At 45.7% G+C, this 14,708-nt stretch overlaps 1 protein-coding gene across 1 annotated transcript; it reads left to right on the top strand.

Annotated features, from left to right (window-relative positions):
* Positions 1-1,157: 1,157 nt before the first annotated feature.
* On the top strand, positions 1,158-13,315 carry ETHE1 (ETHE1 persulfide dioxygenase). The gene is made up of 7 exons (XM_083515596.1): positions 1,158-1,374; positions 6,778-6,922; positions 8,357-8,505; positions 8,776-8,905; positions 10,251-10,340; positions 11,668-11,784; positions 12,816-13,315. The coding sequence occupies exons 1-7, from the start codon at positions 1,237-1,239 to the stop codon at positions 12,866-12,868; spliced, it is 822 nt and encodes a 273-aa protein (XP_083371722.1). The 5' UTR covers positions 1,158-1,236; the 3' UTR covers positions 12,869-13,315.
* Positions 13,316-14,708: the final 1,393 nt, after the last annotated feature.

Raw genomic sequence — 14,708 nt, 5'->3', positions numbered from 1 at the left:
AGTACACACATTTTAGCGTTGTAAAACAGAAAAACGAGGCTGCCCTTTGCACAAAGAACGATAGCATGTAATCGTTGCAGGCTTCTTGTTTACAAGAACCTTCCTGCACGTAGACTTTACACCTGCCGGTTCAGCTCTACTTTGAGCTAGCCAGGTGCCTTTGCCTACCTTTGATTTTAAAAGTTTTATAGTGATGGTAGTTCATTGATATGAATGATATACCCACTTTTTGAATGTGGATTAGACTACCCTACTTTGTGAGTGGAAGCATATATAGTCTTAGCTATAGTTATGCTGCTGGAACAGGTGCATTGCATTTCAGGGGTGGGAGGCCCAAGTCCCAAATTTTTTGCACTGGGCCCCGGATCTCCTGGCTCCCCCCCCCCCCATTTTAAAAACCTTATTTTTTAATTTATTTTAATTTGCTTAGAGGATGGTAATGCATGCTGCAAAGTGCAGTGCTAGTGATGTCCCAGCCAGCCAGAGACTTAAACATACTGTACACCTTTGCAAATAATCACACACATGCAAATAGCATTCAACAGTGCATCTTAGCCTGGTGCTCTGATTCAATTAAATACTTCACAGTGGCCAGTCCCTAAGACAGTACTGATCAGTGACTGCAGAAGATGGGAAAGGTAGGAACCTCAGGCAGGAAGAGGACTGAATAAATCCTAGCCAAAGGAAGATATAATATACTGCAAGGCACAACGCTGAAGGTTCTTCATTCTTACCCATGTGTGCATGAATAGACTGTGTGCATGAATGTGTGTTGAAGGGGGTGAACTCCGCCAAATGGGTTTCTCTGGAATGTATTATCTGAGCAATCAATCATCTGGTGGAGTCAATCTGGTGGAGTCCATAAGAACTCTCATTCCTGGAATGTGTTTATCTGGACAAGTTGGCTCTCTAGCTCTTATCGCGACTTGTGGCAAGGGTTCTGTGCTTTGCCCTTGGGACCAAAGCCCAGGTTAAGAGTTTGTTGCCAGTAAATCTTGTGATTACAGTAGCATTAAACAGGACTTTTTGGCACGCCAGCTCTTGCTCCTGCATTCATAAAAAAGGTTCGTCAGTTGGCAGGAAAAGCCAAAACAAGGAGAGGGCTCCTGCCGCTGCGTGGCGCTTTAAGGAGGCTCGCAGCCCGCCCACTTTTCCGCCGCCGCTCCTGACCCAGCCTCTGAACTTTTAAAGGGCGTCGCTCCTCTCCTTTCATTTCCACCAAGTGTGGCGCGCCCGATGTCTCTGTCCCGCAGATGCCCTGCTGCAGCCGCGGCTGCTCTGCGGGTCCTGGGCGCCGCTCCGGCCCGGGCTAGCCTTCCCCGGCGATGCTACTGCGTCCGCACCGCGGAGCGCCAGGGGCTGCTCTTCCGACAGGTGAGCTGATCCGAGGCGCCCCGTCCTCCACCCCGAAGGGTGGCAGGCAGGATCGGGACCCTTCTACCCCGTTCTTGAAACAATAGCAGCAGCATCAGCAACCTTCCATTGAATTTATTTGGCAGTACTGTTGGTTTGGATGCGTGTGTGTTTGTGCTTCTGTAGGTTGCCAACGTTTCCCATCCCATAGGGCTCCTCTGCCTCTGTGCACGGCTGCAAGGCAAGCAGAACTTTTATAGTTGCGAAGCTGCCCTCTCCTTACGTTTAAAGCACATAAACACACACGTACGGATTCTGGGAAGTGTAGTTGTGTTAAGGGTCCTGGGAAGTGCAGCTCTGTGAGGGCCAAACTACAGTTCCCAGGGTTCTTTCTTTCTTTTAAGGAAAGGGAGGGGGGAGTGCACTTTGAATGCACAGCCTGTATGCAGCTGGAAAGCTCTGCTGAAAAGCTCCACTTGCTGGATTTTTGTTTGCTGTTCCAGATTGGAAGCCTAGAGTACTTCCAAGGGGGTGCTGTTTGTTGTTGTGGGATCAGCATGCATGCATGTTTCTCTTGGCTGCTACATTGTGGAGGCAGAGGAGCTGGGATTTTGTGTTCCATTTCCTGGATGCCTTATCTTCTTTTTCGCCACTTGTTCCTGGGAACCTAGGCTTCAAAGTCAGTTGAGTTCCACAGAGCTTCCTTCTGAGTAACATCTACCCTGCTTTTCAAAGCTAACAACAAGAAGTACAGTGGTACCTCGGGTTAAGTACTTAATTCGTTCCGGAGGTCTGTTCTTAACCTGAAACTGTTCTTAACCTGAAGCACCACTTTAGCTAATGGGGCCTCCCGCTGCCGCCGCACCGCCGGAGCACGATTTCTGTTCTCATCCTGAAGCAAAGTTCTTAACCCGAGGTACTATTTCTGGGTTAGCGGGGTCTGTAACCTGAAGTGTATGTAACCTGAGGTACCACTGTACATTTGCAGGCAATCTTTTCTTCCAAGTGGTGTTCATCATTCTCCTCTTCCCCATATAACCCTCACAGCAACCCTGTTAGGCTGAGACGAGCGCATACAAGCCATCTCCTAGGGACCGAGGTCCCCTTGACCCTCCCAATAAAATATTTGAGGACTCCAGCCCCCCCCCCCCGAAAGTTGATAAGCATTGCCATTCAAATAATATGCATGCCTTATTTAGATTATGTGGGGTGGGCCTTACCTGCCGCCCATATTTTATTCAAGTTGGCAGCTACTCTATTCTGAACTTAAAAATGGAAAGTGTAATGCCAGTGGTCAACAAGAGGTTTAAAGACTCTCTCAAGGCAAATCTTAAAAAATGTAGTATAAACACTGACAACTGGGAAACACTGGCCTGCGAGCACTCCACTTGGAGAACAGCCTTTACCAAAGATGTCATGGGCTTTGAAGATGCTCAAACTCATGACGCAAGGGAGAAACGTGCTTAGGGAAGGCACACTTGGCAAATCCACACTGTGATCAACACCCACCCGGAAACCTATGCCCCACTGTAGAAGGACGTGTGGATCCAGAATTGGCCTCAACAGTCACTTACAGACTCACTGTTAAAACCATGTTTATGGAAGACAATCTTACTCAGCTGCGAGTGATTGCCAAAGATTCAAGTTGGCACTCCTGGCTGAGAGGCAGTGAGCGGCCCAAGGTCATAAGAGGCTTCCCATAATAAATAAGTAACAGCATATAGGAATGCATCCTAGTTTACTCTTTCTTCCCTCTGCACCCGAAATATATGTGCTTAATTTTAGGGCCAGCTTCGGCCGCAGTCAAGGTTTCAGATGCTGAGGGATATTGGGAGACAGGGCTGTGTGTACGACATTGAAGTAAGACTCAATTAAATCACCATGATACCACAGTCACAGTTTCCTTCAGCAGAATAATGGGAGCTGTAGTTTGTTAAGGGTCATGAGAATCGCTGGGAGACCTCCCTATTTCCCTAACAGAGTTGCAACTCTCAGAGCTCCCAAAGGAAGAGGGACTGATTGTGAAACCAAGTTCGAAACCGGAGCTCTGGGAGAGGAACGGGAGTCTCCCAAATACTCTCAGCACCCTTAACAAGCTATAGCTCCCAGGACTGGGAAGCCAGTACTGTCTGTACTGTCTATAGTGCTATTCTGCTTTAAATGCAGAGTCCAGACTGGACTAGCATTGGATAGAATCCTGCATAATCAGGTATAATACAAATGTTTATTTACTTATCATTTATTTTGCTAAGTTGTAATACATTGTCTTTCAATTTACTGTGCTTTCTTAAACGCAATTGTTATATATTTCACTTGAAATAATTACCATAAATTAAATGTTTTGATGTGTATGGTCCCTTTTTTTAGGTTATCATATTATTGTCTCACTTGTATTGTTGACCATCTTGACATTTTTAAAACAACAGCAAAGCTGGACTCCAAATCCCTGATTCTCCCCTCCTTTTTAATTTTTTTACCTGCCCTTCCTCATAAGGTCCCAGATTGGTTTACAACAACATAATACACAATTTTTTTATTGTTCTAGCTGAAGGCCTTGTAACACTAATACCAATAAAATAATACAGAACATGCATCCATGCTGTAAAAGATACCAGAGATACAAACATCTTATCTTAATTTCAGATTGAACTTTATAGTTATGCAGACTTTTAAAACTTTCAGGATGATAAAACAAGCAAACCATGTTCGAAATGCAACACAGTACTGGCGTGTCTGCTAGATTCTTGGGGCTGTAATCGGTTTGATGATTAACTGCACCTTCTTGACCCCTGGGTCCAGCCTGCTTGGATATAAGCAATGTTAGGAAGCAAGTTATTCTGTGAGTAGGTCTGGAACTTACGACCTGCATCAAGAATACCGATAGAGAAGTCAGTGGTAGGAATATAAAGTGCTGTGCCATTGGAAGAAAGCCTTGCTAAGATCTGGAGAGTAGCCAAATTGGGCAAAAGTGGAAAACTGTTACACCTGAGCGATGTGGGAGCAGTTAGGCACATTTAAAAGAACATGGCCATTTCTTCATTTTATATGAAGAGCCTCAAACCCAGTGCATCTCTGGGATTGTAAGAACTCAAAGAAAGCAGCACACCTTTGAGAATTTCGGTCCAACATCTTGATTCAAAATGGCATATTCAAGCGTAGACAAAAACCAGCTCCCTCATCTCAGGTGCCGTCGTGCAGAATTTGGCTGCAATACATCATGAGGTGTCCCAATGCATAGAGAATGGGCAGGCAAGCAACTTTCCTAAATAATACAATACCAAATGTAATGTGGGTATTTTTATTTAGTCGGTTAACACAATTTATAGACTATTTAATCTAAGAAAGAAGGAAGAATCTTTAAGCAGCTTACATAAAATGGTGCAAATATTTAATAAGAAAGTCAGACGCAGTCAAAAAATTTAAATGGGTGTATGTATGTAACTTCTTAAAACTGCAGAAAGACCAGAAGAGATTTTTTTGTTTGTTTTTGTTTTAAAGAAAGTATATGGAATAAAAATCACATATCTGGATAGGCTGGCCAAAACAAAAGATTTGTTTGTTTGTTTTTAGTGCCTAAAGCGGGTGTCACTGTGGGTTAAACCACAGAGCCTAGGACTTGCCGATCAGAATGTTGGCAGTTCGAATCCCCGCAACGGGGTGAGCTCCCGTTGCTCAGTCTCTGCTCCTACCAACCCAGCAGTTTGAAAGCACATCAAAGTGCAAGTAGATAAATAGGTACCGCTCCAGCGGGAAGGTAAACGGCGTTTTCGTGCGCTGCTCTGGTTCGCCAGAAGCAGCTTAGTCATGCTGGCCACATGACCCGGAAGCTGTACGCCGGCTCCCTAGGCCAATAAAGCGAGATGAGCACCGCAACCCCAGAGTCGGTCACAACTGGACCTAATGGTCAGGGGTCCCTTTACCTTTACCTTTTTAAAGCAGTACAACGAAGGCACCTCCCTAATACTACCCTGACACCAGGCAGGCGCCTTCACTGTATTCTTTACAGCTCCTGCTAAAAGCATGCTTGCTTAGGCAAAGCTATCCAGAACGCTTGGTGGGTGTTTTAATCTGGATTTTAGTTTATCATTGATTGTAAATATTTTTTTCAAATCTTTTAAATAGTTGTTTTAAACTGGTTTATTTCATTGTTTGTTTGTTTTTTCTTTTGTAAACCGCTTTGCGGTTTAGTTTAGTTTTACAATCAAGTTGTATATATAAATGTTGCGAAATAAAGAAAATACCGTATTTTTTGCACCATAACACTCACTTTTTTCCTCCTAAAAAGTAAGGGGAAATGTCTGTGTGTGTTATGGAGCAAATGCCTACGGATGGCGGGGGGATCTGCTGCAGTCGTGAGCAGAGGATCCATGGTTCCCCTTCCTTCCCTCCTCCATGGCTCTCTTTGAAACAGAAAAGCGAGAGAAGAGCCACTGAATGGGGAGGAGAGAGGGACAGAGACCCTGCTTGCTTTAAAGGAGCAAAGCGGGAGAGGAGAGGAGCCGCTTACACGAGTGTAAGCGGCTCCCGTCCTGTTGGCTCCTTTAAAGCAAGCAGGGTCTCTGTCCCTCTCTCCTCCCCACTCAGCTGGCTAAATAGCAGCAAAGTTTTTCAGCGAGCTGGGGAGGAGGGAGAGAAGCAGAACCTGCTTGCTTTAAAGGAGCAAAGCGGGAGAGGAGAGGAGCCTTCTCCTCTCTGCATTATTAACAGCATCCTTCTCCACCCACCCCACGCATGTTCCTTGTCCCTTGAGTGCTTTTCCTTCCCTCCCCACTTAAAACGTGGTTACAAAGCACGGATCCACATGGATCCTCAGGATTTTTGCATTGGGCTACCCCAAACTCACCGTCAGATCACATGTCTGTGGCCACAGCATGAACCACAAAAATCATACATCCACTGTTTCGTTTAGAATATTTTTTTCTTGTTTTCCTCCTCTAAAAACTATGTGCGTGTTATGGTCGGGTGCATGTTATAGAGCGAAAAATACGGTAAAATAGACCCAGAGCATAAAAGAACCAACGCTAAAAGATCCAACTCCTTACATACGAAGGCATGTAAAATATTTTTCTGTAGCGGGAGTATTTTTGTGGATCTTAATTTGGAAAGAATATAAATCAAGAGTTTCCCCAGGGCAAGGGATTAGAAGCCCGCTTCCTGCTTTAACCACTAGGCCTGGTGTGGAGGCACTCTGGCCTATGCGCTGATGCACTTCATGTTGCCTTTGGCTTATGACCTCCAGCTTCCTCTCCATGTGACTGCGCACCCATACCCCGGTTGTTGCTGTTATTAGGGGCAGGGGTCCTTTTCTTCCTAAGCACAAGGGCCACTGGAGGAGGGGGCTGCTTTGGGGAATGGGGTCCTCAGACGCTCCCACCTATCACCTTTCATGGACTAACCAGATATATCTCTGCATTTCCCCCCCAGCTCTTTGAATCAGAAAGTTCCACATATACCTACTTACTGGCAGATTTGAAGACCAAGGAGGCGGTTCTGATAGACCCAGTTCTGGAGACAGCCAAGAGGGATTCGACCCTGGTGAAGCAGCTTGGCCTTAATTTGGTATATGCAGGTGAGAGGAGGAGGTTTTTCTTCAGTCCTGGATGGATCAAGGCAGTTGGAGTAGTGTAACATGCTCCCAAGGAAGCCCACAGGTTCAGAGTCCTTGCATTTGTTTACAGAGCCCTGAGCAACTTAGTTCCTGGCTAATCTAGGTACCACCTGGACCCTTACAGTTCAGCCTCATCACTCAGATCACGTGTAGGAGCATTGCTGGTCACCCGCCATGATGGTCACACTCATTTGACATCAGTGTGAAAACATGCCTTGGCCCAGTGCCATGGGATGCTCTTCCGAGAGAGATTCAGCACGGTATCCTCTTTTTCCACCTTTAAATGTTTGATGAAAACTCAGCTATGCTGCTAGGCTTATGCAGACAATTAAGAAAGCATCCCCTGTAATGGTTAGCGAATGATCTGTGGTTTTAATTTTTTACTTGGTTTTTATTGCATGTGTGTGTGCATTGCTGTAAATCACTTTGATTTCCCCCCCCCTTTTTTTGAAGTAGAACAAAACCTTATTATTCCCTCCTTACTCCATCCCTCCCTCTCTCCCTTCCTTCTTTCCCCCCTCAACCATACAACATCTATGACAATAGGGTCTTGTATGGAATGTAAATGAAGTGTGAAAAAGTGTGAAAAGTGTGAAAATGAATATAGAGATGCTATATGTACTTGTACTTGTTTATTTGTTTTTTAAGACAATAACATCTTTAATAAAAACTAATTTTTAATACAGTCAAACCTCGGCTCCCAATCGCCTTGGGAGTCGAACGTTCCAGCTTGTTGTTAAACAAACGAAAACCGGAAGTGAGTGTTCCGGTTTTTGAACGTTCTTTTGGAAGCCGAACGTCCTGTGGGGCTTCTGCGGCTTCCGATTGGCTGCAGGAGCTTCCGACAGCCAATCAGAAGCCGCGTTTCGGTTTCCAAACTTTCGGAAGTCAAACAGACTTCCGCAACGGATTCCGTTCGATTTCTGAGGTACGACTGTACATATAATGAAATTGCAAAAATAAAAGTGGATTTTTTTTCCAGCTCCCAAGAGCAGGTTAGTAAAACCTGGCCTTCATGGGTATTGCTAGGTTAAAATGGAACAGAAAAGAAATGGCATATTCCACTTTCTACCACTAGGTAGCGGAAGAGTAAAATAATAGAATCATACCTTTGAATCAGGAAGGAGATGGTAACCCACACTGGCCCAAGGCATTTTGGCACCTGAGGTGGCAAAACGGCCTGGCCTGACTGTGGCGTTAGATCTGTGGTTCTCCAGAAACATTTAGAGGACCAATCCCATCATCCCTCAATGTTGGCAATGTTGGCTGAGACCAACGGGGAGTTGGAGTCCCAATGACATCTGAGGCGGGGCACAGGCTCCCCACTTCTTTGTTAAATGCTTTGATTTTTGTGTCTTGCAATAATAACCCCAAGCTTCTTTTCCTCTTTCTCAGTCAACACTCACTGCCATGCAGACCACATCACAGGCACCGGATTGCTGAAGAAGCTTCTCCCAGGCTGCCGGAGTGTCATCTCCAAACATAGTGGTGCCTCTGCTGACCTCTTAATCCAGGAAGGGCACACCCTCAAATTTGGGGATTTTGTGAGTTTGTTTGTTTGATTGATTTTACACCCCACCTTTTCCTCCAGGGAGCTCAAGATGGTGTACACACGGCTCTCCCCCTCCTCATTTAACCCCCACAACAACCCTGCGATGTTGGTTAGGCTGAGAGACTGCAGCTGGCTCAAAGCCGCTCAGCGAGTTTCACAGCTGAGGGGGGATTTGAACCCTGGTCTCCCACTCTAAGCGCTATATCACACTGGCAATTCCAAGGCTTGAGTCTCATGGCATGTCACCCTGCTGTTGTTGCAGGCCCTGGAAGCTCGTTCCACCCCTGGGCACACAGACGGATGCCTGACGTATGTGCTGAATGACAAAGGCATGGCTTTCACTGGCGATGCCTTGCTGATCCGGGGCTGTGGACGGACAGACTTCCAGCAAGGTACAGAGGCCTTGTGGATCCAGTTATAACCAGGGAGGGTGGTCATACCAGGGTGGACTCTGATCTGTTGCAAGGGGGAGGGAGCTATGAGATCTGGGTCAGTCTTAATGGCTACCATCAGTATTAGAGGGTAGCTTCAAGATTTATGAGGAGACATGGGCTGTCATGTTCCATTTGACAAATGATACCCATTTTTTTTTGGCCTTAATCTGAATGTGTCTACCTACAATAGCACTGTATTTCTCCCTGGCCACATTCAGACCATACATTTGAAGTACCATGGTACCACTTTAAACAGTCATGGTTTTCCCCATATAATTCTGGGAGCAGTAGTTTGTTAAAGGTGCTGAGAGTTTTTGGGAGCCCTTTGCTTCTCTCACACAGAGCTACAATTCCGAGAGTCCCTGAGGAAGAGAGATTGATTGTTAGACCACTCTGTTTATTGTAGCTCTCCGGAGCAAGTCTCTTTGAAGGGGAAAAATATGGGATGGTGTTTCAATGAAGACAACACCACGTGGGTGTTGTGGATAAGATTGACAACAAGCTGTTGTGTAGAAATGTGCAGCCACCTCTGCAAAAAAACAACCCTGTAAGGGGTATATGTGTTTTCTTCCTCCCCACTTCGAATGAACACTTAATGCCCGGAGTGGACCTCACTGGTCACCCCCTAATGTCCACACACAGCCCATTAATGTGAAATGGGCTTTTATGCAACTTCCATGCATCCAGAAATGCAGATTGCCTAGGGTTCCGGATGCATGAAAGAGCCTTACACATTTCTTCCTATATACTACACATTTCTTCCTATATACATAAAAATCTAATGCTGTCGTCACGCTGTGCAGTTCAGGTAGCCACACCAACTGCATGACAAACAGCAGGCATGAGAGCGAGGAAGCAGCACTGATGGCAGACATTTAACAGAGGGGGAGGTGCTTCACAGAGTGTTTTAGTCAGCTCCTCTAAAGGCCCCCCTCCCACTGTTAAAAATGGGTGACAAGGGGGTGGGTGTAAAGGTGGTTGGTCAGAAATGGGGAAAGGTCAGTGGGCAAATAGGTAAACAGGGTGGGCAGCCGGTGCCCCAGTATATGCTCCATAGATGCTTTCTTTGCACTAATGCTTAACGCATAGGTGTCAGGGGCATGGCCAGAGGGCATACCGTTGGAGGCAGGGCCCATATGCATAGTGCTTCTCCGTCCCCCTGCCTAACTATGTGTTCACTGAACAAATGGGAGGAATGTGTTGAAGACCCTTGTCTAAAGCAGCTGTCCTAGAGAATCAGGTTGGCAAAAATAGCTGATGTTGAAGGAAACTTAGCTCAGTAAGACTCTCTGTCTCATCCAAGGCAACCCAGAGACCCTGTATCAGTCGGTCCACGAAAAAATCTTCACACTCCCTGGCCACTGCCTAATCTACCCTGCCCATGACTATACCGGTAAGTCGGGGTCTCAGATTTGCTGCTGGGGGGCGGGCAGCACTGTGGTACAACGGACACTGGATGACAATGCAGTTCCTCGCTCAGTTCCTCATTTTCCTTAAATATCCTTAAATATCTCTGTTGCAATCAACACAGTGCCTTGTGGTTCTCTTAGAGACCGATAGATTTACTGTTCTAGAAACTGGAGACCCCCTTCAACAGATGCACAAAGTGTTGTGGTGTTGGTTTTTTGAATGAAATTTTATCAACCACTTCATATCCCCAAAAAAGTGATGTACGAGGATTTAAAACATTAGTATGCAACTGAGCAGGAAATAGATAGAAAGGACGGCAGATTGTTCTACAGTTCACAGTGTGCATGGCTGGAATCAACTCATAGGAAGGCTTCTTTAAATAAACGTCTCCAGACTAAGGACTGCTTCACTAGTGTGTTTCGTACATGAGAGCGAAGCAGCACTCAGCAGAACTGAACCCTCCTCTCTTCAGTGCAGTCGGAAGTGAGGGTGGGCCATATGCTTATTTAGGGTTAACTGTATGCTTAATTAGGGTTTTAAAAGAACCCTATTTAAACATTAACCCCACACCCTGACTTGATTTGGGCTCAGGTTGATCTGGGTGTTTCTCAGATCGGGGCGGGGTGTGCACACCTGACATACACACACACACACAGAGAGAGAATGAATATACACATTAGGGCTTCAACTTTTTTACAACCTCATGTTCCTGTTGTGTAGTTAGATGAACCTTTGGTTAAAAACAAAAAGAATGAACTTTCATTTCCAAATCTTTTGAAAACAGGTCTCCCCGAAATAAATGTCAATTTTTTGCATATGTAACTATAATGTGTCATGTAATATGCATAGCATTTATTATAATACAGGAAAAATGGAGCTTGCAAATTACTTGTACAATGTTTTGTACATTGTACAATGCACATCACTTCTTATTGGCTGTCATAAATCGAGATTGTGGTTTGTCTTTCCTTTTGCTGCAGGCACCATAAAGTTTATCCCTTTATGATGCAGGAAATCATTGGGGGGGTTGAGGGGGGAAAGTCAAAAAGTTACAGTATACTTACAGGGACACATAAACATAGGTGTAGAAGGAAACATTTGTAAAAGTGGAGTCGAGGGGTCATGAAATGTGAGAGGCAGTAGCTCTGTTCAGGCATTTGAACAAATGTCCGCCTGCCAACTGAGGAAGATAATTCCCACATTGGTAGGCAAATAACTTTGCCTTGATAAATCTATGTGAGCCTTTTGGGTGCCGCAAGACTCTTTTTTCTGTCCTGGCCCCCCTTGATGCATCTCCTCCTCCCTTGCAGGCCAGACAGTGTCCACAGTTGAGGAAGAAAAGACCCTGAATCCTCGCCTCACCTTGCCCCGAGAGGCCTTCGTTGAACTGATGAACAACCTGAATCTGCCCAAGCCAAAACAAATAGGTGAGGCTGGTTTCTGGTACAGCACAGCAGCATTTATCTGGAGGCTGCCTTCTCTCAGCTGAAAGCCAGTATCTGCTCCGCTATTGTGTCTTCCTCAGAAGGATCCTGGGGACTGTGGTTTGGAAACGGTGCAGAAAATTATCTCGTTTTCCTAGCCTCCTCCGCTTGCTGGGCCAAGAAATGTAGGTAGCCTGCCCTATCTTGAGCCAGATGGTTGTTCCACCTAGCTGAGCATTGTCTACACTGGCCAACTGCAGCTTTTTGGGATTTAAGGCAGGAGTAACGCTCTCAGCCTTGCCTAGAGATGCCAAAGATGGAATCTGAGCCACAGCACTTCCCTTAAGGAATATCCAAGGGATTGGCTTTTCTTGTGTTAGACATCTTAAAGCACAATCCCCCCAAACACTTCCTAGGGTGTAAGTCTCATAGAACACAATAGGACTTACGTATGAGGAAACAGAGTATATATAGGATTGAGTATGGTGTCCCTCCAGATGTGTGTTTGTTTGCATTTATATCCCACCTTTTTCCTCAAAGGGGTATACGTGGTTCTCCCCCTCCTCAATTAATCCACACAACAACCCTGTGACATAGGCTAGGCTGAGAGGCTGCGACTGGCCCCCAAGGTCACCTGGCGATCTTCCTGGAAAAGTGGGGAGTTGAACCCTGGTCCCCCATGTCTTTGTCTGGCATTCTAACCACTGTACCACACTGGCTGGGTTGCAACTCACATCATCCCTGACTGTTGGGTGTGATGGGTGTTGGAGACCCTCAGAATCTGAAGGCCCATAAGTTCCTTCTGGCTCAATTCCTTTGGCACTTTAACTTGAGAGCAAGTTATGTTGCTCTCTGTAGGAGTTGCTCTCTTCAGAGTAAACCAGAATTAGGCTGGGCTCCCGGCGTGCTTGGTGGCTGGTCTGAGGCGGGGGACAGCCATGACTTCTTGGGTTCTGTGCCCAGGTACAGAGGGAGGGTGATTCCTATAGGAACTCAGGGGAAATAATCTTTCTGTTACCCCTCATCTCCTGCAGATTTCGCGGTTCCTGCTAACCTCAAGTGTGGGGTCCAAGATGTAGCTGCCTAGATGCACCTTCTGACTTCCCAAAGATGACCTAAGGCATCCCTTGCAGCAATGGGATGGTTTCATGGCGTACAAACAATCTCCTTATTACACTCTGAAGGAAGATGACAGTGATTTATTTGGAAAGATGTGTGTGTCTTCAGATACACCCTAACTTGGTTTGGTTCCTGATCATCCTGCCTATTATGATCATCAACCTCTTAATTCCAGCTCCATGACCTCAGTGGCTCACTTTTCTTTGTTGATTTGCACTGGCTGGACATTCCCAGCTCAACCAGGACCCACGTGATGTTTTTGTTTTCCAAGTATGCACTGTGTCAAGATTTCTGCTGGGCCTCGAAATTCCTTGCCAGAAGACAGAGTCCCTTGCACTGTGAATGTTCTGAAAACTCGGGTTTTGTGCCTGAGAAACTCTTGCTGCTGAGAAAAAATAAAATGCATTTGTTGTTAGTCGGCTTCACTTCTGAATAGGATGGGGCTGATTTTTCTGGAGCAGCAATGGGAAATCTTGTCCTTGCGGATGGTGTTAGCCAATGGTCACATCCACACCATGCATTTAAAACACACGGGAAACCTGGGAGTTGTAGTTTGCAAATGGTGCTGGGAATTGTAGTTCTGGGACAGTTAACCTACACTTCCCAGAAGCATTTGGTGGAATCAGTGTGCTTTAATTTATTATTATCATCACATTTCTATCTCACCTTTCCTCCAAAAACCTCATGGTGGCATAAGCACTTCCTGCCCCGCTTTTCGTTTTATACTCACAACAACTCTGTTCGCCTGATAGACAGTGACTGGCCCAAGATTGGCAATCATGTACTGAAGTAAGGATTTGAGCCCTGATCTCAATAGTCCTTAATCCTGCACACTAAGCACTACACTACACAATTTAACTACTACTTCTTCTTTGGCGATCACTCGTAGCCAAGTAAGATTGTCTTCCATGAACACGGTTTTAACAGTGAGTCCGTAAGTGCCTGTGGAGGCCAATTTAGAATCCACACATCCTTCCACAATGGGAACATTGGTTTCCGGGCGGGAGTTGACCACGGTGAGGGTTTGCCAAGCGAGCCTACCTCTTAGCACATTTCTCCCTTTCGTCCTGAGTTTGAGCATCTTTGAACCTCTTTTGTTGACCACCAGCAATGCGCTTTCCATTTTAAAGTTCAAAATAGAGTAGTTTCTTTGGAAGACGATAATCAGGCATCCAAACAACATGACCAGTCCAACAAAGTTGATGTTGAAGAATCATTGCTTCGACACTGGTGATCTTTGCTTCTTCCAGTGGATGTGGCCTACAACTCCCATCATTCCTGACCATTGGCCATGTTGGCGGAGAGGGATGGGAATCATTGTCCAATAATTTAAAACAGGCCGGCATCTCACCTTGTCCAGCATCTTCTCACACTGGCCAACCAGATGCCTCTGGGAAACCTGCAAACACAAGAGCCCTCTCCCCTCCTGTGGTTTCCAGCAAGTGGTGTTCAAAAGCATTATTGCCTCCAACTGGCACAGCAATAGCTATCATCGCTAGTGGGCATTCATAGTCCTCCATGAATTTATTCAACCCTCTTAAAGCTGTCCCAAGTTGGTGGCCATCTCTGTTGTAACTGTAGGCTCCTTGGAAGAAGAGACCGCTCTTTTTTTTTTGATGCACCCTTGTTCATACAGAAGGGGCTGAAATAATAATCTTTGGCCATTACAAGCTCAGAGACTTGTGTTGGCTTGTAGTTGCAAGTTCTAACCGCTAGATAGTACTGTTTGATCACTGGGGTGACTTGCCAGCAACTGTTAACAATAACAGTTAGCTTGTCTGAAAGGCCCAAACCACACTTTGCAGGGC

The sequence above is a fragment of the Podarcis liolepis genome (genome assembly GCF_965112155.1).
Source record: "Podarcis liolepis genome assembly, chromosome: 7".
NCBI lineage: Eukaryota > Metazoa > Chordata > Lepidosauria > Squamata > Lacertidae > Podarcis > Podarcis liolepis.
This window is presented reverse-complemented; position numbering and strand designations above follow the sequence as displayed.

What these genes read in the sequence shown, in the direction of transcription:
- ETHE1 (XM_083515596.1), top strand. Translation starts at nt 1,237, where the DNA reads ATGTCTCTGTCCCGCAGATGCCCTGCTGCAGCCGCGGCTGCTCTGCGG. An exon ending in CCCTCAAATTTGGGGATTTT is followed by an intron (nt 8,506 to 8,775) that starts GTGAGTTTGTTT and finishes CTGTTGTTGCAG; the next exon opens with GCCCTGGAAGCTCGTTCCAC. An exon ending in GCCCAAGCCAAAACAAATAG is followed by an intron (nt 11,785 to 12,815) that starts GTGAGGCTGGTT and finishes CATCTCCTGCAG; the next exon opens with ATTTCGCGGTTCCTGCTAAC.